The sequence below is a fragment of the Geotrypetes seraphini genome, chromosome 3 (assembly GCF_902459505.1).
Source record: "Geotrypetes seraphini chromosome 3, aGeoSer1.1, whole genome shotgun sequence".
Classification (NCBI taxonomy): Eukaryota; Metazoa; Chordata; class Amphibia; order Gymnophiona; family Dermophiidae; genus Geotrypetes; species Geotrypetes seraphini.
The window spans coordinates 267,973,264-267,997,449 of NC_047086.1; the positions used below are offsets into that span (position 1 = coordinate 267,973,264).

The 24,186-nt window shown below is 43.0% G+C and overlaps 1 protein-coding gene across 1 annotated transcript in view; it reads right to left on the bottom strand.

Annotated features, from left to right (window-relative positions):
* PCNX2 (pecanex 2) overlaps nucleotides 1–24,186 on the bottom strand; it is a 1,104,481-nt gene that overhangs the window by 52,286 nt on the left and 1,028,009 nt on the right. Inside the window, 4 exon segments of the mRNA XM_033937641.1 lie at nucleotides 17,559–17,581; nucleotides 19,341–19,368; nucleotides 20,567–20,700; nucleotides 22,227–22,501. Of these exon segments, the coding sequence (XP_033793532.1) occupies nucleotides 17,559–17,581; nucleotides 19,341–19,368; nucleotides 20,567–20,700; nucleotides 22,227–22,501 (460 nt within the window).

Here is a 24,186-nt window from a genome sequence, read left to right on the forward strand (position 1 = left end):
GAAGAGGCCAGTTCAATTTTTACCACAGGCAGGTTATTGGAGTCCTAGGGCAAGCCGGAAAAAATGGTGCCCCATCATTAGGTGGGTCCCTTTGTTGGACAGGGGCCACGCTCCTACATGGGCTTATGTCCAGGCTGCTGGGTATGATTTGTATGCAGCTCAAGACCAGGTAGTCCCAGCTCAAGGGAGGACTTCGATTTATACCGATATATAAGGGTCCCGGCTCCTATCTGAGGTATGCCCTGTGGTCAGGTTTGGCTCTACTTTACTCCATGGATGTGGCCGCAGGGGTAATTGACCAGAATTCAGGGGTAATCTAGCGGTATTGCTGGTTAACCACGGCAATGCTGTCTATAAGGTCTGCATGAGGGACCTAAGTTAGAAAGGTAGGTATGAATCCCAGGTATCAGACGAGGCAAAAAGGGGTTTGGGTCTACGAACGAGCCTCACCCTAATAGAACCTATGGGGAGGCCGAAGCCCAGGAAGTAGCCAATCCAGGGAAAGAGATGGGAGCAGGGCCAGTAGGTTTACAGGGAACCTTAGGTTCCGAGCCTAAGCCCCAGGAGAAGGAGGTTTGTCCCCTTTATGAGGAAATAAAATCTTTACGGGGTGACTTAAATGAGATGGGTAAAACCCAGGTGGCCCTGTGGAAAGGAGTTGGATTCGGCTCAGCAGGAATGGAGGAATCTGTTACCTAACCCTGATAATCAGATGATTATGGATCTTTTGGAAACGATTAGAGAAGTTTCGGCCCTCCAAGAAAAGATCACACAAGTAAATGCTCAACTTCAACAGTTAGGAACACAGACCCAATTCAAGATATACTATTATGCCTTAAGAAAACTGAAGCGCTTAATGAAAAATTGGTGCAGAAGAAAGTAGAAGCAAAGCTCTTAGCTAAGCAAAACAAGACATGTAACAATAAGCAACAACTTAACCAACTAGGGAACATGGATAATTCATTAGACCCAAGGAAGTGAACCCAGCAATTCTGCCTTCCAGGTCCTAGGAACTGTGCAATTGCCTTAATCACAAACAGGCAACTATAGTGAACTGTTATAACTTGATGACAAAGTATGGTATTATTTTGGTGAGTTTTGTTTGCTTATTTTTTCTTATGAAAGTACAAGGGCCTGGTGAAGATAGGGACTGTGCTGACTGAAGCCCAGGTCTCTTCAAAGGAGTGGAATTTGTTTCACTTGCTATGTTTGAACTGTGCAAGGCTACCACCAGGACACTGTAGGCTCAGTAATGGAGTCAGAGGTACTTACCTGGAAGAAGTGCCTGGTTTTTGCATGAAAGCTGGCTTATGTGGGTTTTGTTACCAGAGTAAAAGTCAGTACATTGGGGGATTTTTTCCTCTCTCTTTTGTCACTCACTGATGGACTGTTCAAAGCTTGTTAGCAGTCAGTGAAGGAAGCCTCTAATGTTTGTTTTGCCTGAACTAAAAGTAAAAGGGTTGTATGTGTTTGAGAAAAATCTGCAATGTTCTGAGTTCTTTTTGGTTTTTACACCTTTAACTTAAGGCAGAGCTGGCTACATTATAGGGTCTCCCCAGTCTGGGGCAGCAGCTTTCTTCAGTACCAATGGTAAGTGTGATGCCAGGAAGGAGGGACTTGCATGCAGGAAGGTGGCAGTGGGGGGAGGGGGGGCATAGTCTGCAAGGAGGATAGCGGTGATGTTCATTGTGGGGAGGGCATGTATAGCCAGTAATAGTAAGTATATTACCAATAGTAAGCATGATGCCAGCTAGGAGGGAGGGGAATATCTCATCCAGAATGGTTTATAATAAAAAGGAACTTGCTTGTGAGTGGAAGATGAAAGAGGAAGTGGGGTAGTACTGATTACACAAAAAAAGTATTTAAAAGAAGTCCAAACTTTAAGATTCTGTGCTGTGACTATCAAAACAAAACAACCCAATTTTCTTATTGTCACCCAGGAAACTGGCATAATGTACAGCAGGATTTTTGATCTTTTGTCCAATATGTTTTAAGGTTTATTAATTGTTTACTCTTAGTTGATCATCTCTCAATGTAATTATAGAATTCAAGTCTGTTTTTCATACGCCTAGTACACATGGACAGGGAAACAGAGCTTGTTGTCTATTAATTAAGAACATACTGAGACAGACTGAAGGTTCCTCATGCCCAGTATTCTTTTTCCAGCAGTGGTCAATCCAGATCACAATTATCTGGGAAGATCCCCAAAAAATAAAAATCAGTGGATTTTCCCAAGTTTTGTATACTGGCTCATCAGGATCACCCAAATTTCTAATCTCTGTTTAGATTCGAGTCAACCTTTTTCCCTCCTTTTGGGGGGAAAAAGGTCACCTTGGTTTATGTGCTGACTATAGCTTTACTAGACCGTTTACAGCTTCCCTGAACAGTCTTTATAGATTTCCTCACTGAAATCTCCTCAGGCTTTGTACTGAAAATCAAGGATTTCTCTGAGTTATTGGATTAGATTGATTGCATTCGATATACTGCTTGAACATAGGTATTTATCAGTTTATAATACTAAGGGCTCCTTTTACAAAGGTGCGCTAGGGCCTTAACGCGCGCAATAGTGCGCGTTAAATTCCCGAGTGCGCTAGCCACTACAGCCTCCTTTTTAGGAGGCGGTAGATTTTCAGCTACCACGTGCTATAGCGCGCGGTAATTTTGTGCGTGCACTAAAAACTCTAGCGCACCTTTGTAAATGGAGCCCTAAATATAGGCATTGAGCTACTCTCTGTGTCCCGAACGGGTTCACAGTCTAATTAAGCATACATGAGAAGACATCACTAACATTGCGGAGATATATAATAAAATGGAGGAAAGATAAATTATTGAACACCCCTCATACAAGTACCATAAAGTTTCAAATTGTTCCCTTGCATTCTCAAAGGCTACGTGGACTTATTGTAAGGTAATACCCCATGGAAAATAAAGAACATTGAAGGCAAAAAAAAAAAAAACAACCCTCAAGATCCAAGAAAATGAACATTATAAGGAAAAATAGAATAGTTAAACTAACAATCTAAATTTATAAATATCAATAACAGGAAAATGAGATTAAAATTAAACTAAAGTAAACTCTAGACAGTTTATAGTTCTAAGTTTCATTCTAGCCCAATAGATAGAACAAACGCCTCAATTTATCATCCAAGGCTAGCGCCAGATACAATATTAGCTAGAGAGGTTCGTTAATGGACTTTGGATGGATCCAAGTGAAGATGAAAGAGAATAGGTTTCAATAGTTTCCTGAAGGAGGAGTGCCTGACATGAGGGCCTGACAATTGAAGAAACCCTTTTGAGCTTAGGCTTAAGCTCTGTAATTACAGCCTAGCTCTCTGGGAAAAGCAAAGCTTTCTGGGGATTTAAGTCCACAGAGCTCACTTTACTTATACATCTTAGCATAAAAACTTAAAGTTGTTCTAATACAAGAAACTGAGCAAAGCTCACACATAGTGGGGGCATAACATTCCCCGCCTGGTATTGCTATTACTTAATAATACCACACAGTCTTGTCAAAGTCCATAAGTCACTGAAGCTTCACTTGATGACTTCAGGCTTGTCTTGTCATCTCTGAAGCATGGCCGAACTCTCTCTATTGAGAGACTGACAACATAGACAAACAACATGAAAGAGAGAGAGTTCTTGAGTCTATGTGGTGGACAACGATCCATGACGTCCTCGTCTCAGGTTCCTTCACAATGCATGAAGATCACTTCTACATATGTTTCTTGCTATACATATTGTATGATAGTGCTCTCTGCTTGAATTATCTCATTTACTGATAGAGGTTTTGTGCAAATGTGCCAGTGGTGACACATCAGTATTTTTATCAACTGGCTGATGCACTGAAGTTGCGTTGTGGATCATGTGTGCTATGGTCTTTCTAAGTGATGACCAGCTTGAAAAATGAGAAAACCGTTGAACTCCTATGTTGCTTTCAGTTGCAATCCTTGTGGTAAGAACAGTTCTATATGGATGAATCTCTGCATCAGACTTAGAGTCTATGAGCTCAAAAGGATTTCTTCAGTCGACATTGGATGACCAAGTTTCAGGAGAAATTCTGGCCCTGCTTCTGGCTAGTTTCTATTAGCCGGGATGCTGGTACTGCTCCGGTTGCCCAATCTACTGGATTTTGGTTCATTGGCATGTTATGCCACTTGTCCGGTCATGTTGACTTTCTTATTCATTCAACTCTATTGCTGTCGTACATGTAAAATCTCCTTGTCTGGTTATGGATGTGGCCCAGGACAACTTTTACTATCAGTATAGAAATTAGTAACATACATAGTAGATGACAGCAGATAAAGACCCGAATGGTCCATCCAGTCTGCCCAACCTGATTCAATGTAAATTTTTTTATTTTCTTCTTATCTATTTCTGGGCAAGAATCCAAAGCTTTAATTTTCTTCTTATCTATTTCTGGGCAAGAATCCAAAGCTATACCCGGTACTGTGCTTGGGTTCCAACTGCCGAAATCTCTGTTAAGACTTACTCCAGCCCATCTACACCCTCCCAGCCATTGAAGCCCTCCCTAGCCCATTGTCCACCAAACGACCATATACAGACACAGACCGTGCAAGTCTGCCCAGTACTGGCCTTAGTTCAATATTTAATATTATTTTCTAATTCTAAATCCTCTGTGTTCATCCCACGCTTCTTTGAACTCAGTCACAGTTTTACTCTCCACCACCTCTCTCGGGAGCACATTCCAGGCATCCACTACTTTCTCCGTAAAGTAGAATTTCCTAACATTGCCCCTGAATCTACCACCCCTCAACCTCAAATTATGTCCTCTGCTTTTACCATTTTCCTTTCTCTGGAAAAGATTTTGTTCTACGTTAATACCCTTCAAGTATTTGAACGTCTGAATCAAATCTCCCCTGTCTCTCCTTTCCTCTAGGGTATACATATTCAGGGCTTCCAGTCTCTCCTCATACGTCTTTTGGCGCAAGCCTCCTATCATTTTCATCGCCCTCCTCTGGATCGCCTCAATTCTTCTTACGTCCTTCGCCAGATACGGTCTCCAAAACTGAACACAATACTCCAAGTGGGGCCTTACCAATGACCTGTACAGGGGCATCAACACCTTCTTCCTTCTACTGACTACGCCTCTCTTTATACAGCCCAGCATCCTTTTGGCAGCAGCCACTGCCTTGTCACACTGTATTTTCGCCTTTAGATCTTCGGACACTATCACCCCAAGGTCACTCTCCCCGTCCGTGCATATCAGCTTCTCTCCTCCCAGCATATACGGTTCCTTCCTATTAGTCCCCAAATGCATTACTCTGCATTTCTTTGCATTGAATTTTAATTGCCAGGCATTAGACCATTCCTCTAACTTTTGCAGATCCTTTTTCATATTTTCCACTCCCTCTTCAGTGTCTACTCTGTTACAAATCTTGGTATCATCTGCAAAAAGGCACACTTTTCCTTCTAACCCTTCAGCAATGTCACTCACATACATATTGAACAGGATTGGCCCCAGCACCGAACCCTGAGGGACTCCACTACTCACCTTTCCTTCCTTCGAGCGACTTCCATTAACCACCACCTCTGGCGTCTGTCCGACAGCCAGTTTCTGACCCAGTTCACCACTTTGGATCCTAACTTCAGCCCTTCAAGTTTGTTCAACAGCCTCCTATGAGGAACTGTATCAAAGGCTTTGCTGAAATCCAAGTAAATTACATCTAGCATATGTCCTCGATCCAGCTCTCTGTTCACCCAATCAAAAAATTCAATCAGGTTCGTTTGGCATGATTTACCTTTTGTAAAGCCATGTTGCCTCGGATCCTGTAACCCATTAGATTCAAGGAAGTACACTATCCTTTCTTTCAGCAACACTTCCATTATTTTTCCAACAACCGAAGTGAGGCTTACCGGCCTGTAGTTTCCTGCTTCATCCCTGTGACCACTTTTTTATGAATAGGGACCACATCTGCTCTCCTCCAATCCCCGGGAACCACTCCCATCTCCAGAGATTTGTTGAACAAGTCTTTAATAAGACTCGCCAGAACCTCTCTGAGCTCCCTTACTATCCTGGGATGGATCCTGTCTGGTCCCATCGTTTTGTCCACCTTCAGTTTTTCAAGTTGCTCATAAACACCCTCCTCTGTGAATGGCGCAGAATCTACTCCATTTTCTCGTGTAACTTTGCAAGACAATCTCGGTCCTTCTCCAGGATTTTCTTCTGTGAACACAGAAGTATTTGTTTAGCACATTTGCTTTCTCCTCATCACTCTCCACATATTGGTTCCCAGCATCTTTTAGCCTAGCAATTCCATTTTTCATCTTCCTTCTTTCACTAATATATCTGAAAAAAATTTAGTCTCCCTTTTTTACATTTCTAGCCATTTGTTCTTCCACCTGTGCTTTCGTCAGACGTATCTCTCTCTTGGCTTCTTTCAGTTTCACCCTGTAGTCCTTTCTGCTCTCGTCTTCTTGGGTTTTTTTATATTTCATGAACGCCAACTCTTTCGCCTTTATTTTCTCAGCCACTAGGTTGGAGAACCATATCGGCTTCCTTTTTCTCTTGTTTTTATTGATTTTCTTCACATAAAGGTCCGTAGCCATTTTTATCGCTCCTTTCAGCTTATACCACTGTCTTTCCACTTCTCTTATGTCCTCCCATCCTAACAGCTCTTTCTTCAGGTACTCTCCCATTGCATTAAAGTCCGTACGTTTGAAATCTAGGACTTTAAGTATTGTGCGGCCGCTCTCCACTTTAGCTGTTACATCAAACCAAACCGTTTGATGATCGCTACTTCCCAGGTGAGCACCTACTCGAACATTAGAGATACTCTCTCCATTTGTGAGACCCAGATCCAATATCGCTTTTTCCCTTGTGGGTTCCGTTACCATTTGTCTGAGTAGAGCCTCTTGAAAGGCATCCACAATCTCCCTACTTCTTTCCGATTCCGCAGACGGAACATTCCAGTCCACATCTGGCAGGTTGAAATCTCCCAACAGCAGAACCTCCTCTTTCCTTCCAAACTTTTGGATATCCACAATCAGATCCTTATCAATTTGCTGTGATTGAGTCGGAGGTCTGTAGACTACACCCACGTAGATAGAAGTTCCATCTTCTCTTTTCAGAGCAATCCATATCGCTTCTTCCTCTCCCCAGGTCCCTTGCATTTCGGTCGCTTGGATATTGATCTTTACATAGAGAGCTACTTCTCCACCTTTTTGACCATCTCTGTCCTTCCTAAAAAGATTATATCCCGGTATGTTTGCATCCCATCCATGTGATTCACTGAACCATGTCTCTGTGATAGCGACAATATCTAGATCTGCCTCTAACATCAGGGCTTGCAGATCATGAACTTTGTTGCTTAGACTGCGAGCATTTGTGGTCATTGCTTTCCAGCTATTTTTCAGCGATAATCTCCTTTTTCATGTGGATTTTTGTTTCGTTTCACTTTCCGTTGCAATACTAAGAAATGAGTTGCTGATTTTGTTTATGTTGCAGTCTTTACTACTATCGCATCTTTTCTTTTGCCAGGGGTGGTCTCTATAATTGTCCTTCGTACATACACCACCCCCACTTTCTAGTTTAAATGCCTAGTAAAATATTGTCTAAATTTCTCTGCAAGATTTCTTTTTCCTGCTGTAGTAATATGTAGCCCATCAGTGCAATATAGCTTCTTGTCTTTCCATGAATTTCCCCATCCTCCTATGTACCTGAAACCTTCTTGATGACACCAGGCTTTGAGCCATCTATTAAAGTCCTCTGTGTTTTTCACTCTTTGCTCTCCCTTTCCATATACATGCAGTATTTCAGAAAAAGCTAAAGTCTTTACAAAAGGTTTCACGCCTTCACCAAGCTCCCAAAAAGCTCTCCGTGCTGCAAGTGTGGAGTTGTTGGCCAGGTCATTTGTTCCCAGATGGATAACAACATCAGTGTTAAAATCCTTAGTTTCTTCCTTAATTATAGTCTGTATTTGCCTGGAACTCCTGGTAGCTGAGGATCCTGGAAGACATTTCACTATTTTGGTCTCCTCGCCTTGTGTTCCAAGGTTAATGCCTCTGATGATGGAATCCCCCAACAGTAATAATTTTCTGTTTTTGGCTTTTTATTTGTGCTTAGGGTGCGCTTGTTCTCTTGAGCTACCTTCATTGGTTCCAGTTCCACCCCCCTTCTGTTTTCTTGAGTATCACAGTGCACTAGTGGAGTGAATGAATTCTGTAGAGGTAATATTTGTGAAGGTGGATGTTTCTGTGTTACATGTCGCAGTCTTCCTGAGCCTACTATGACCCATTTATTCCTGGGCTGTTTTATTCTTTGAGGTAGAGGTGGTAAGTTGGTATGATTTTGTGGAGCAATGGAAGCTGCTTTAATTGTATTCAGTTCTTGTTTAAGTTTACAGAGCTCCTCCTTAATACTAGCAAGTTGAAGACAGATGGGGCAAGCCTTAAGCCTCCAAATAGTATGTCTTGGAATTAAAGTGATTGCATAGAATAAAGGTCATCTTGATTGGTTGTGAAGTGACTTGATTTGAGTAGTCCTGATTATTTGGGTCTCTATATATGAAAAGTGGTCCCTGGGGTTGGTGGGACTATAAGTCTTATCCTTATTCCTATGAAGGGAAAGGGAAAGAGGAAATACGATTTAACAAAGGAAAGACAAGGGTTTATTTTTTTGTTGTTTTAAAATAAGAAACAGGGAGGAGAAGAGAAATTAAGCAGATATAATGCTGAAAACCAGTGAAAAGTTTCCAAGTTTATTCAATATTTGATTAATCGCTTATTCAACATTCTAAGCGATGTAGATAGTATAATAATAAACATAAGTTAATAGAGGGAGACTGACAATTTAATATAAAAAAAAACAAAACACTTAAGACAAACATGGGATACAAAGGGAAAGGAGAAGGGAAAGAAATACAATTTTGAGAAGGTTAAAGAAAACATTTATGGTAAACAACATTAGGAAAGGAAAAACAAAGGGAGGCGAAAGTAGTACATTAGAGAGTTGCGCGGGGACAGAAATCCCACCCGTCCCCGCTAAAGTCCCACCCGTCCCCACCCGTCCCCGCGAGGAATCCCTCCGTCCCCGCGAGGAATCCCCTACGTCCCCACCCGTCCCTGCGAGGAATCCCCTACGTCCCCGCCTGTCCCTATAAACTACAGAAATAGTTATTTCATTTAATTATGATACTGAATTAAAGGCTCTGGTAGAAACCCATTTAAAAATAAGCAAAAAGACTTTATTAATTTGGAAATATTAATTGGGAAGAATACATACTTTGTAAACGGGTTTCTACCAGAGCCTCTAATGTTTATAAATTTTTATCAACACAACTAATATACTACTTTATCCTTAAGCAAAAAAAAAAAAAATAATAATTTTTTTCCTACCTTTATTGCCTGGTTTCTGCTTTCTTCATGTTCTCATTCAATTCCTTCCATCCACTGCCTCTCTTCTCTCTGTGTCTTCCATTTGCTCTGTTACTGTGCCTCTCCCTTTCTCCCCCCTCCCAAATTGGTCTGGCACCCATCTTTTTCCCTCCGCTCCCCCCATAGTCTGGCACCTCTGTCTTCTTCCCTGCCAGCGTCTTCTTCCCATTCCCTCTTCCCCATTTCCTTTCAGTGTCCTTCTCCCCCACCATCTTTCCCATGTCCTGTCAGGCAGCATCCTTCTCCCCTCTCTGCCTTCCCCATGTCCTTTCAGCGGCCTTCTCCCCCTCTGTCTTCCCCATGTCCTTTCAGTGGCATTCTCCACCCCTTTGTCTTCCCCAGTGCTTTCAGGGTCCTTCCCCCCCTTCCTCCCATTTACCCCATGTCCTTTCAGCGTTCTTTTCCACCCCTTTGTCTTCCCCAGTGCTTTCAGCGGCCTTCTCCCCCCTTAAGCGTCTTTTCTTCTCCACTCCACCTTTCCTCCCTCCCTGCCTCCACCTTTGTGACGCTTTTGCACCCGACCGACAACAGAACAGGCCCGGTCGGACAAATCTCCCTGTCCTGTAGCCGCGAATCTAAATTACCTTCTTACAGCAGCTGGAGTAGTGAAGCTGCTGTAAGAGGTAATTTAGATTCGCGGCTACAGGGCAGGGAGATTTGTCGGCCGGGCCTGTTGTCGGTCGATCGGGGGACCTGACCGGCTGTGCACATTCTCCGGGGCGGACCGCCCCCTCCCCCCTCTTTCGTACGCCATTGCCTTCTTCCTACCTGCCCTGCCGCACACAGCCGACCGGAAGTCTTCCTGATGTCAGCGCTGACGTCGGAGGAAGGGAGGGCTTTGCTTAAGCCCTCCCTCCGACGTCAGCGCTGACATCGGGAAGATTTCCGTTCGGATGTGTGCTGCGACAGGGCAGGTAAGGAGAAGGAGACTACCCTCGCGGCTCGACCAACCCCGCTGCGATCCAACCCCGCAGGAACCCCGCGACCCTCGGAGGCGTCCCCATGGGATCCCCGCGACCCTAGGGGGCGTCCCCACGGGATCCCCGTGACCCAAAGGGGGAACCCGCGGGATCCCCGCGGGTCCTGCGGGATTCCCGTCATCCCCGTTCCCGTGCAGCTCTCTATAGTACATATGAGATCTATAAAAAACTTTGGTCGGGTCGTACGTTCTGGTTATCTCAGCTGTCAGCTGTAAAAGAGCAGAATATGAAATGCTGAGCACTTAGCTTTTTGAAGTTCACAGGGCAGCCTTGTTCACAGCACTGTCCCAAAGATAATGCAGTTAACCTTAGAAGTAAATCAAAGCCCCTCCCTTCTCCACCTAATCAGCAGACACAATGGCTAAAAACTAGTAAGTCAGAAATACAGGCTCTATACCACCCTAAAACACAGTATTTTAAACAAAAATGCAGGCTCTATAACAAATCAGTGGCTACCCTAAAACACAGGATTTATAACAGGATTTTCCCTACTTTAGTCACCCTGTGCCACAGCAGGCACCAGGATTTAATTAGAGTTAATAAACTCTTACCCTTATTCCTTTGAAGAGGAAATAAGATTTAACAGAGGAAAAAAAGGGTTTATTTTTTTGTGCTTTTTTGTTTTTTTTAAGTAAGAAACAGGGAGGAGAAGAGAAATTAAGCAGACATAATGCTGAAAACCAGTGAAAAGAGCAGAATATGAAATGCTGAGCAACTTAGCTTTTTTGAAGTTCACAGGACAGCCTTGTTCACAGCACTGTCCCAAAGATAATGCAGTTAACCTTAGAAGTAAATCAGAGCCCCTCCCTTCTCCACCTAATCAGCAGACACAATGGCTAAAAACTAGTAAGTCAGAAATACAGGCTCTATACCACCTAAAACACAGTCAAGTTCTTTTAGTATCTACTATTTCTATGGCTTGTACTGCTCCACATAATTCCATACATGGAATGGTATGACTTGGCTGTGGTGATAACTTGGCTTTTCCAAAAATGAATCCCACTTACATCTGATATTTTCAAGTAGGCCACTGCTGCTATGGCCTTCTCCAAAGCATCTAAGAAGATGCAAATTTCCTTTTGACAGTCTGTACAAAATGCTGTAGACACATAGGTACATGGGATATGCAGTTGTTCCAGAGTCTTTAAGGAACTTTTCCATCTGTCCTGCTCCTGTTGCATTTCTGGTGGCAGTGGAACATCCTACTCATTAGTGGTTTGAGACAGCTTTCTTAATAGGGTTCTCGCTTGGATAGTGATTGAAGCCACATACCCCAATGGATCGTACAGACTATTAACTGTCGACAAGACACCTTTGTGTGTATATGGGTTTTCTTGGGCAGACACTTGAAATGTAAAAATATCTTTCTTTAAGTCCCAATGCAGCCCAAGCTTCTCTGTAGTGGTGGGGTATCTACTTTGAGATCTAGGCATGATCTTCTTGAGGAAATGCTGCCATTACTTCTTGACTGTTAGAAGTGATTTAGTGAAGTCTAATATTGGCCTCTGCTAACATTGTGTTCTTAACATTGTATTCTTTTTAGCTGACCCATTGCCTCTGGCTGTGGGCAAGGATTTCATGCCATCATCTACATAAAAGTCTGTGCCATACTCTTTCTCTCTGCCTGGATACATGGGCGTACTTTGGTTGATTCATTAGGGGGCAAAGGGTGGGATTTGGCACATTATCATATTTATTTGCAATACTTAAACCCATCTCATACATATTCATTATTGTTATTCCAAAACAAAACTGAGGCGAGCAGTCAGTTTTCCAATAGGTAACTAATATTTATAAAGTTATTGATGTAAAATGTAGGGGTGACTCAACAAGGCAGCCTTCATCAGGAGTCAACAAAAGACCTTACGAATAAGGCCATGTAGCCTGTGACAATGCGAGGGAACAATTCAAAACTTTATGGCACTCGTATGAGGGGTGTTCAATAATTTATCTTTCTGAGTATGAAAGAAAATAGCCAGCATGTTGAGACAAATCTGCGTATGTTCTGTCATGTCTCAAGGTTACTCATGCACAGTTGCAGCTCACTGCAAGTCTAATACTCCAAGAGACAGGATGTCAGGAGAGTCCTTGCACAAATCAATTAAGAAACTGCTAGATTTGGAGCATCACTCAGTGATAACATTTCTCACAGAAGGGAAAAAAAACCAAAGGAGACCCATGAACACTTGACTACAGTTTATGGTTAGTCTGCCCCATCATCCTACAAAGTAAAATTTTGGAGCAAGCAGTTTAAGTGGGGTAGAGAGTCCATTGAAAACTGACCCTCACACTGGACATCCTGTGAAAGCAACTTCCACAGAAATGTGCAAGAAAGTTGAGGATTTAATTTTCTCAGATGAATTAATGTTTCCTGAATAGCTGAAGAAAAAGAGAATCTCGGCAGGTACAGTTTGGAAAATAATTCATGAAAAGCTGGGCATGTCCAAGGTTAGTGCAAGATGGGTTCCAAGAATGGTGATGCAATGTCAGAAGGCCATGAGGCTCCAGTGCTATCAGGAGAACTTGGAGATGCTCCACAAAGACCTAGTGAATTTTTTTCATTGTATGGGTCTATAACAGAGATCCTGAGTCCAAAATGGAAATGCAGTGGAAGCACAAATCATCCCCCACCCCCAAAAAATGTTAAGATAGAAAAATCTGCATTCAATTCAGCACTTAACCAACTAGGATAAACTGCAGAAAAACACAGCTGTGTCTTATTCAGTCCTATTTATTCAGTTAACCAGTTAGGATAACCGCATAAACAGACACAACTCTAGTTTTCTGCAGTTCATCTTAGCTGGTTAAGTGCTGAATTGCCTGTAGATTTTTCTGTCCTGAACAAGCTAACGCACCATATAAAAATATTCAAATTATCATCACCACCTCAGGAACAGCACCATATAAAAATGTTCATATTAAGACCATCATCTCAGGAACAGCACACACATCTTCCACTGCCAGACACTTTCCATCCAACATTCAGACTGTGGGAGAGAGCTGACTATCTCCTGTGGTTGGTGGCAAAACCGGAAATTCAATGCAACTGGCATTGAATTTCTGGGTTTTTATTTGGACCAGCCGAGATACCTAACCTCCATGGTTTCTGATCACCCTATCAGTCTCAGTTTCTTTCTTCCCTTGCTTCCAAGGCCATTTCTTTATCTCTTACTCCATATCCTATTGCCTCTCTTTTACAATCTTTTAAAACCCTATTTCCACCCTCACTCAACCCCTTCAAATACCCATTCTCTTCTTTCCATATCCATCTCTAGTACCCCATCCTTTTCAATACCTCTCCAGTCTTCCAGGTCTCAAACATTTATGCCTCAACCTTTCTTCACATGTCATCCATTTATCCCTCATTATACACCCTTATGTCTTCTAACTCATCAATATACCCTTAACAGTTCCACTCCATCTCTCCTATCTCATGTTATACAGAATAGGGAACCTGCTCTGCTCTACTTTCCAACACTCACCCATTCAAACACTCTCCCATTCCATCTTCTGCTCTTGCTCCCCCACCCCATCCCCTAGTCATAGCCATCTTCAGATTTGTCTGCCTTTTCCAGTCTTTAGTCATCATGTACTCTATTCCCCTTCATACCTGGTCCCATTCATCTTCTGCTCTGTTCTCTGATCTCTCCCAACCTCCAGTTCCATTCATTTTCTGCTCTGTTTCCTTTCCCTCACCATACTCCTTAGCACCATCCATCTTTTACTTTATTCCTCTCCACCACTCATACCTCCTAGCCCATGGGTCTCCAACCTTTCTCATGTAGGTTCTGAAGGCCACCAAAAGATTTCAGGCTTACATTTTTAATTTTTTTAAATAAAAAAATAATTTCACTATTCTTATCTTTGTTGTCTGGTGATTTTATCTTTATAATCATTCTGTTCCTCCTTCCCTTCCTGTCCTATATCCATCTTTCACATTCAACTTTCTTCAATTTTTCTTCCTCCTTCTCAAATCTATCTAGTTTCCATCTCTTCCCTTCCCATCTATAAGCATTACCACCTCCCTTTTCTTCTTTTCCTTTCCCCTTCCCTCTATGAGCACCATCTCTTGATGGACATTGCTGTATACCTTTCCTGGAACTTTGGCACTCTGGCACTACCCCCTTGTCCCTGCTGTCCATGTCCTCCCACTCTTCGCTCCATCCACGTGCTTATCTCAGCCCTCTGAACTTGCCTTTAGTGCTGCTTCTCTCACCTTCTGAAACCTCTCTGTAGCATCCCACCTGGAAACAGGAAGTTCTGTCAGAGGAGGTGGGATGCTATAGAGCAGGGGTGTCCAACCTTTTGGCTTCCCTGGACCGCATTGGCTGAAAAAACTTTTTCTGGGGCCGCCCAAACACTGCAGCAAGACAAGAGGAGGGAGCCGGCAAGATGGTAAACACCCGAGGGCAGCAGAGGAAAACACTGCATCGCCTTCGACCGGGGCCACTCAAAATACTTCACGAGGCCACATGCGTCCCTCGGGCCACAGGTTGGACACCCCTGCTATAGAGAGAGGCTTTGGGTGTTGAGAGAAACAGCATGTCTTCAATATAGAAGCACTAAAAGCAAGGTGATAGGATGCAGACCATTGTTCCCTCTAAGCTGAGCAGGAGTCCTCCATCTAAAATCCTGCCAGTGGGTGATGCTATTTCACTATCATATTTTCAGTAGTGAGGGACAGGCAAGCTCTGCAGGATTCCAGAGAACTGCCTATCCTGATACCACTGCTGAATATCCGATTCTTCAGTGTCAACCAGAAATTATTCAAATACCACCAATATTCAGTGGCAGTACCTGCATAGCTACTTTAGGCATGGTCAAGGAGGGGCATTGTCACCCCCTCCCCAATCAAGCTGACTTTACCTCGGTTGAAGCCCTCAAAAACATCTTGTCACTCCATTTTCCTCATTACCTGTCCAGCATCCCCCAGGTGGTGTGGCATCTCACTCTCTCTTTCCACCCCCATGTGATCCAGTATCACTCCCCATCCTTCATGCTGCAATCTTCCAATCTTTCCTACAGGCAGTGTCAGGACATTGAATAAATTGCTTCCTGTGGTTACTGGCTCTGTCTTGTTGATTCCATTTGTGGCCCTCCACAATTATTTCTGCTCCATGATCATTTGTGTTGCCTTACTGGGTCAGACCAATGGTCCATCAATCCCAGTAGCCCATTCTCATGGTGGCCAATCCAGGTCAATAATACCTGGCCAAAACCCAAGGAGTAGCAATATTCCAGTTACTGGCTCTGCCTTGTTGATTCCATTTGTGGCCCTCCACAATTATTTCTGCTCCATGATCCTGGCCAAAACCCAAGGAGTAGCAATATTCCATGCTAACGATCCAGGGCAAGCAGTGGCTTCCCCCATGTCTTTCTCAACAATAGACTATGGATTTTTCCTCCAGGAAATTGTCCAAACCTTTCTTAAAATCAGCTACGCTATTTGCTCTTACCACAACTTCTGTCAACGTGTTCTAGAGCTTAACTATTCTCTGAGTGGAAAAAAAAATTCCTCCTATTGGTTTTAAAAGTATTTCCCTGTAACTTCATCGAGTGTCCCCTAGTCTTTGTAATTTTTGATGGAGTGAAAAATTGATCCACTCCATTCAGGATTTTGTAGACTTCAATCATATCTCCCCTCAGCTGTCTCTTTTTTCCAAGCTGAAGAGCCCTAACCTTTTTAGTCTTTCCTCAAATGAGAGGAGTTCCATTCCCTTTATCATCTTGGTTGCTCTTTTTTGAACCTTTTCTAGTGCTACTACAGTATATTTTTCTTGAGATAAGGAGACCAGAATTGAACGCAATTCTCCAGATGAGGTTGCACCATGGGATAACGGCAGCCTCATCAATGAAAACACACTGCCCTGACCTGCCTTTTTCTCTACTACCATGTCCTGTTTCAATGAAGGCAGGAGGCTGCAGAGAAAAGGGCTTTGGGGACAGGCCAAAGGCACTGTGCTTTTGTTGCTGAGTCTGCTGGTGGCCTAGAAGATTGGTAGACTGCAGTGTGGGATGAGTTAGGAGGGAGAATGATATCAAGGGTAGAAGGAGAGAGATGGGGATGCCAGGATGAAAAGACACCACATCACCGGATAAGGAAGAGAGCTGCCTGATTGTGGAGGTGGGGGGGAGGGGGGAAGGAAGCAAATACTTGGAGGAAGAGAGGGAAGAAAAGCTTGACCCATGGGGAGAGAGATGGTGGAATGAGGAGATAGATGGGAGACATTAGGAGGAGTGATTGGGATTCATGGGGAGGGAGAAGGGGAAAGAAGTTAGAGAAGCTGGACAGGGGAGGATTATGAACATAAATCCTGAACAGGGAGGTTGAAGAGAGGTGCTGGAAAGAACAGGTAGGGACACAGAGGGAATAAAGATGGACATGGAGAAAATTGAAAAATCAAATATACAGGAGATACTGGAAGTCAGAAGATGGATGGGACTAGGAGGTATGGGCAGGTGGGTGAGTAGAAGGGAGGGGAATGGAGTAGAAAATGGATGGATCTGAGCAGTTATTTCCAACACCTAGGTCTAACTGTTCTTCATTGTGGCCCTTGTCACATCCCACAGCTCCTGATCACTGCAGCGAGCTGTATTCCAAGTGACCTTGACTGCTCCCAGCGTGTACCCTTTAACCAGGGATTCTTTCAGGCCTTCTTAGGCAACCGCCTAAGGTAAAACAGTAGGTTCAATGTTCTCAGGTAAATCAGGCAAAGGGAAAAAGAAAGCCACACACTTCCAAGAACGTCAGAAAAATACAGTTGTATTTTATTTTTATACTTCTGGTTACTTTGTCCAGGTATTGATAGCCAATAGCAGTAGTTTCAATACAAGTTGTAGAAAACAGAGCTCCCGGCCAACCTGGCCATTCTGGCTTTACACACTAGCCTGGCTCTAATTCCAAAATAATAAATCAAACAAACATTTTTTGACTGGACTCTAGTCTTTATATCACAGTTCTCTTCACCAACCTTCTATGGTTTTAGGGTAGCCACAGCAAACTTCCCTCATCAAGAAAGGACAGAAGAGTGCCTCTGCTGGGTCAGACCAGAGGTTCATCATGCCCAGCAGTCCGCTTACGCGGCGGCCCATCAGGTCCAGGACCTGTATAGTAATCCTCTATCTATCTCCTTCTATCCCCTTTTCCTTCAGGAAATTATCTAATCATTTCTTGAACCCCAATACTGTACTCTGTCCTATCACACACTCTGGAAGTGCATTCCAGGTGTCCACCACCCTTTGGGTGAAGAAGAATCTGGCCCCTTTTAATTTTTCCGAATGCCCTCTCGTTCTTGTAGTTTTTGAAAGTGTGAAGAATCTGTCCCTCTCCACTTTCTCTATTCCCTTAACTATGGACTTCTCTATGTCTTTTTCAATGGGAATTAGTTCGGTTGAGACCTGTACTTGAAAGGGCTTAGTGGATGGTTTGGTGTTGTAAGCTTCAGGTAAGGTTCAAGTTTATTTAAAATTTCTTATACCACCCAATCAGTCTTCTAGGCGGTGTACAAGTTTGTAAAAACAAAGGACAAACTTTAAATAAAATAAAAGTTTGAAGTGACACTACGTCACCAAACTCTAACTATAAAAACTTTTAAAAACTATTAAAAACACAGACAAACAAGAACATAAGGTAAAAGGCAAGAACTACATAAGGCAAAATAAAAGAAAACAATTAAGGAAAAAACAAGAGTGAGTACTGCTGTAGCTCAGTAGTATTTTCACTCAATTGCCCTTAAAAGGACAGTTAGGCCTCAATTGGAAGGTGAGCATATAGTGATCTGACCAGATAGCAGGTTCCCATCTACCTAGTTCTGCCATTGGCTGTGTTGGAATCTTGTGTTGAACATGACAAAGTCTAGGCAGTGTCCTCATAGGGGAAGGATGATAAGTTCAGTTATAGTTGCAGATTGTGGAATGAGTTAGCCTTGGGGTTTGTCTGATTAATGTCCCCAAGTATTATAGATTTGGGAACGAGATCAAGATGTATGAGACAAGAATGTAGAATTTTTCTTCTACCGTGGCCCAGTTACCTGGTGATCTATAAATTAAATATGCCTAGGGCTTTTCCACCTTTGTGGTTTGGGCTACAGCAAAGCATATATTCTAGATTTTGGTCTGCTTTGTTGTTGAAAAATCTGAGTGACAGCAGCGACTTGTACAGGATCAGGAGTCCACCTTCTTTCTTCAGTGGTCCAGGGCAGTTAGAATGTGGTAGTTTGTGTCTGGGATCCATGATTCTGTGATGCACATTCATTCTGCTTGCTTTCTGATTATTAGGTCTCTCAGAATAAGCGCTTTGTTGCAAATAGAGTGGGCGTTGAGGTAGAGGCATGTGATGGGCATGATGTTCTTTTTGTCTTTGTGGTAAGCAGTTTGTCCAGACCACCGTATGCTTATGTTGTATTTTCACCTCCTGTTGAAATTATGGGAAGGAGGTGGCATTCCTCTACCCCTTCTGACAACAACTGTTGGGGTTTCATATGACATTTGTCTGGGCAGCAGCATCTGAGCATGAGTGTTGGTGCTTAGGTCTCATGGCTTCAGTGAGTTATTTAGTCTGGGTCTTAAAGCTGCTGATGACATATGGTTTGGCTTAGATATTTGGTGTGAGTCTTCCTGTGTGCCCCTCATCGTTGCAGTGAGAACTAGAATGGTCAGACAGCTTGCAAGCAACAAGGGCATTTCTATATTAGTTTGAGTGAGTATCATTTTGGATGGAATAGCCTTGCATTGGTCAGGTCCAATGTCTCTACTCAGTCATCGCAAGGTCTCTTCAAGGGCCCCATGGTGTATTTTTCAATGGTGCTGTCAGTGGGAGGATCTTGATGTTCATCTGGCCCTTTTACAGGATTGAAGAGGGCTGGATGGATTGAGTGGTCAAGTCTGAACTGGTGGTTTAATGACTCTTGTATGGGAGGCACAAGTTTGTGAGTGGCCTCGTGGATTGTCAGTGGAGAGAGGAGGGACGATGTTCCTGCTTCCCTTCCTCCTCTCTCTTCGGATCTGTGGGTTCTTCAGCATCTTCAGTGGAACAACATGGTTGGTTATGGTGGGAGGGCCATTGGTTTGGCTTCGTAGTTGCTGTGCTAAGGATTGTGCTTGAAGGTCCTAAATGCTCATCCAGGGCACGCAATGGTCTCCCTTGGCCCTTTAGTATGGCTCTTTTACAGGGCAGAAGAGGTGCTGCTGGTCTTGATGAGGCAGGCCTTGGCTCGGTCTTGTGAAGTGAGGATCAGATGGAATAAGGAGAGACAAGATAGTGGTTCTTCCTCCTTCCCCTGCCAGTAGCTATAGCTGGGTCTGCGGCTTGGTTTGCGGCTTGCCCTTTTACAGGGCAGAAGAGGTGCTGCTGGTCTTGAGGAGGTGGGGCTTAGCTTGGTATGGTGCAGCGAGGATTGGGTGGAGGAAGGAGGAACAAGATGGTGGTGTCCAGGCATTGACATTGAATATCTGGGTCTTTCATGGCCACTGGACATTATTCAGGTCCCAACCAACAATCAGATCAGTACCCAGATAACTGCCAAGATACTGTAAGTTAGGGCAGCCTTTTTGGGCACTTTCGCAATTAGTTATGTGCTGCTGAAAATTTGGAGGTTACCCCATCAGTGCAGTTTAACCAGTTAAATAATTACTGGGCACCCGTGGGAGGGCCAGCTAGCTGACCAAAGATATTCAATGCTGGGCTCTTTCCTGTTATTCGCTCTGAATATCTGATTTGTTGTTGTTGTTTTTTTGACTAGCATAAACTTAACTGACTAAATCAATATTCAGCATTGGTTGGATAAGTTTATATCAGCCAAAGATAAGAATGCTATTTACACGGCCCAATTTGGCTGCTAAACTTGTCTGGTCAGGGCTGAAAATTGCCAGTTATTGTGCAACTTTTAGCTGCTACCTGGAATAGTCAGCAGAGATAACCAGTTATCTTACAGTGAATATTCACATTTAGTCAGTAAAACAGTGCTGAATATCAGATGGCCAATGTTTATCCAATAAACACCTATTCAATTTTATTACATTTGGGGTACTTATTAAAAATGAAAATTAGAATCCTAAATTGCATCATGTCACAGAACCAAGAATTGATTGTACCACAGATGCTGCTAGCATTTTGAAAATATTGGCATACAACATACCAGTGAGCTGATGGCCATTTTGTGAATAAGTCTTCATTTGAGGTGCCTCATAATTGCTTGTTTGCTGTGAGCAGCTATTCTGACTTGAAGAGCTTGAAGAATTATTGCTGCTAGATGAAGCTGCAACTCCACACTCTATGTCTTCAATGTTGCCTCCACTGTTAAAGCTTGTATCACAATCTTTCCGTATTCTGTCAGTACAAAAAATAATTTGAATATGTGTATTAATTATCCAGTTTCTAAGCTATATGTTCTCACACAGATCTTCAATGAAAGAATGCTAATATTGTGTTTCCTCAAAGATTTACGAGTGAAGGAGTAGCCTAATGGTTAGTGCAACAGACTGAGATACTGGGAAACTGGGTTCAATTCCTACTGCAGTTTCTTGTAATCCTGGGCAAGTCACTTAACCTTCCATTGCCCCAGGTACAAAAAAGATTGTGAGCCCACTAGGGATAGAAAAAGTACCTACATATAATGTATACAGCACTGCATATGTCAAGTAGTACTATAGAAATGATTAATAGATTAATTAAACCCCAAGAAATATTCTTTTTTAAAAGATAAATAAAATGTAACTAATTTATTTCCTTAATTTCCATCCAAACAGCAAACACTTCTATCTAGTTCGATTGAGCTAATTGATGAGTGGATCTACATAGCAAAATGTGGAAACTGGGGGTTGGGGTAGGGAGAGAGCTAATAATTCCCAAGTGATGGAACTATAAAGAGTGTAATTACCGTATATACTCGAATATAAACTGGGATTTTTGGGCCAAAAAATAGGCCCAAAAATGGGGGTCCCGATTTATATACAGTCCAGCGCACACTCGCCCCCCCCCTCCCAGACTTATTGCAGGCCTCCACCAGATTGTCAAACTCTGCACCATGTCCCCCCTCCCTGCCCTGTCCATCTTACCTCCTCTGCTGCTGGAATCCCTGGTGGTCCAGAGGTACAGCGGGCACTGTTAACCCGGTCGGTCACTGCCACGAGTTCCAGCTTCAGTTACTGAACGGTACTGAGCGGTAGTGCACTTTGCACTGCAGCTCAGTGCTGAGTGGCTTCCTGAATGGCTCTTGCAAATTCTCTTGAGAATTCATGGGAGCCATTCAGGAAGCTGCTTAGCACCAATCAGCAGCGCCAAAGCTCACTCCCACTTGGTGCCGCTCAGCAGCTGAAGCTGGAACTCGTGGTAGCGATCAACCGGATTAACCACCAGGGATTCCAGCGGCAGAGGAGGTGCAATGGACAGGGCAAGGAGGGGGGACAGGGTAGAGAGCATGGGATGGAGGGAGGAAAGTGGGCTGGGTACAGAGCCTGACAGAGGAGAGTGGGGTCACTGGGTGAAGATCCTGGCAGGGCACTTAAATATTAAGGTGCCCGACTTATATTTGAGTCAACCATTTTTCCTCCTCTTTTGAGGAAAAAAGGGGGTCTTGACTTGTATTCGGATCGACCAAATTATATTCAAGTATATATGGTAGTTTGTCTCTCCGTTTGAAGTGGAGGTATAAAACAAAGCCCTGGTGTAAAAAAGCAAACAAGCTTCCCAATATATGAAAGATAAGATAATTCTCTTTGATTAAAGCTGCAGAAAATAACCCAGCAATATTAAATTGCAAAAGTAAAATAAATCAGACATAGCACTTGATGTAAAACAAGCAAAAATGCATTAATTACTTCAACTGAGGTATGAAAAAAGATGATTATTCCTACCTTAACCACTTGGTTTTAAACCAGGTTTTAATGTTGTCCAAACTGACTGGACCACCCCAGATGTTCCTCAGTTGTCCATGTGTTCCAATATAAGAAGTGGTTAAGGGGGAAACATACATTGGATAGCCCAGTGGTTGGTCACATGAGGAATTAAGTAAATTCCTCAGTACTTGTTTGTTGTTCTGAATACTGCCTCTCTCTGGATTACGATTGCGTAGAAAAACTAGCTCTTGCTGCTGTCCAGCCCAAAGCCCTCTAACACACTCCTTGTTTACCTACAGTAAATATGATAAAAATGTAAACAGCATTCCACAAGTACATTATATACTGTATTTTCAGATCAAAAGTGATATCATTTGAATCTAGACATACAACTTTCAGTATTTTGGAGGTAATTTTAGAAGGATGGTGTGGCATTTGCATGTGTAAAATTATAGAAAAAACACTATCCAATATTCAAAGCAATTTAACTGGTCAGCACAGCAGCCAGCTAAATCACTTGGTCAGGGCTAGCCACTGATTTCAGTGGCACTTACCAGCTAAGTGCTGCTGAAATTCACGGTTAGCACCTAACTCAAAGCCAAGTTTCCAAGTTTATTAATACTTGATATACTGCCCATCAAGTAATTCTTCTGGACAGTTAACAATTCAAAAATATATTTAAAAAGTGAGGGAGAGAGAAAATATATTAAAGAGGCAAATTAGCAAGTCTGGGCAGCTATCACCACAAGCAAACAGCAGGCTATGCACCATAAGCAGTGTGAAACAGTTGAGCTCTCAAACCTAACTTGAATCTCAGTGACGGGATAATTGCGCACCGGACGCCAGCGCGCCCGACAATCCAGCGCCGACAATTCAGCGCAAGATAGAAGCGCGCGGGGAAAAAAATAATTTTTAAAGAGCTCCGACTTGGGATTTGGGGTGGTAACCCCCACACACTTTATTGGTTAGTGTTTGTGCTGCCGTTGCGGGGGGGTGTGGGGGGTGAAACCTCCCACATTATAGAGAAAATGGAACTTTTCCCGAAAAAAATCAGAAAAAGTTCCGTTTTCTCTATAATGGAGGTTTCCAACCCCCCGATCCCCCCTCCAACAGCCACCCCAAACCCCCCGTCGGAGCTCTTTAAAAATTACTTTTTCCCCCACGCGCTTCTGTCTTGCGCCGAATTGTCGGCACGCTGGCGTCTTGCGCGCCACTGACTATGAACCTGAATCTCAGCCAATGACTTCTGAGTCAGAGATCAGTTAGAAGGGCATTCCACAGTGTGGGTCCTCCTACAATAAAAATATGAGTAAGCACAAAAGCAATGGAGGGAACAGCAAAATTATTAGCTTGGAAAAGTGTAACATCTGTGAGGGAGCGAACAATTAGAGCATATAGAGTGCCCAAATAGCACATTTTATGAATCAGTGTAAATATTTTGTAAATGATTCAATAAGGGAGAGGCAGCCAGTGCTCTTGTCTCATATGGTGCATGACATGATCAAATCTAGTTGAGTTTGTAACCAGATGAATGACTAACTATGCAACAATCTGTAAACGATGGATCTCCCCTGCAGTGATGCCATAAAAAAGAGAATTACAATATTCCAGCTGGGCTGTCACTGTTGCATATGATTAATTTTATGGGGTATCTGAATCTAAGAATTATAACTAAAAATTATATAAATTATTTCTCAAGCTGACCTCTGGAAAACTCTAGCCACCTGTCTTCATACTATTGCAAGTTTGAAACAAAGAAGTTAAATACCCCTTTCAGTAATATGCACAATAATAGAAGTGTCAAAAAGAGCTCTATTCTCTAAGCTATGAACTGTGATCAGAGGCTGGATTAGAACAAAAAGCAAAAGTGTTAATTACCTAAGCAATCAAAAGCTGGGATGTAACAAAAGTGATGTCAACTGCATGAAACTCTCAATGACTCTCTTAATCTTGCCAGTATCTGGTCAGCAGGAAACAA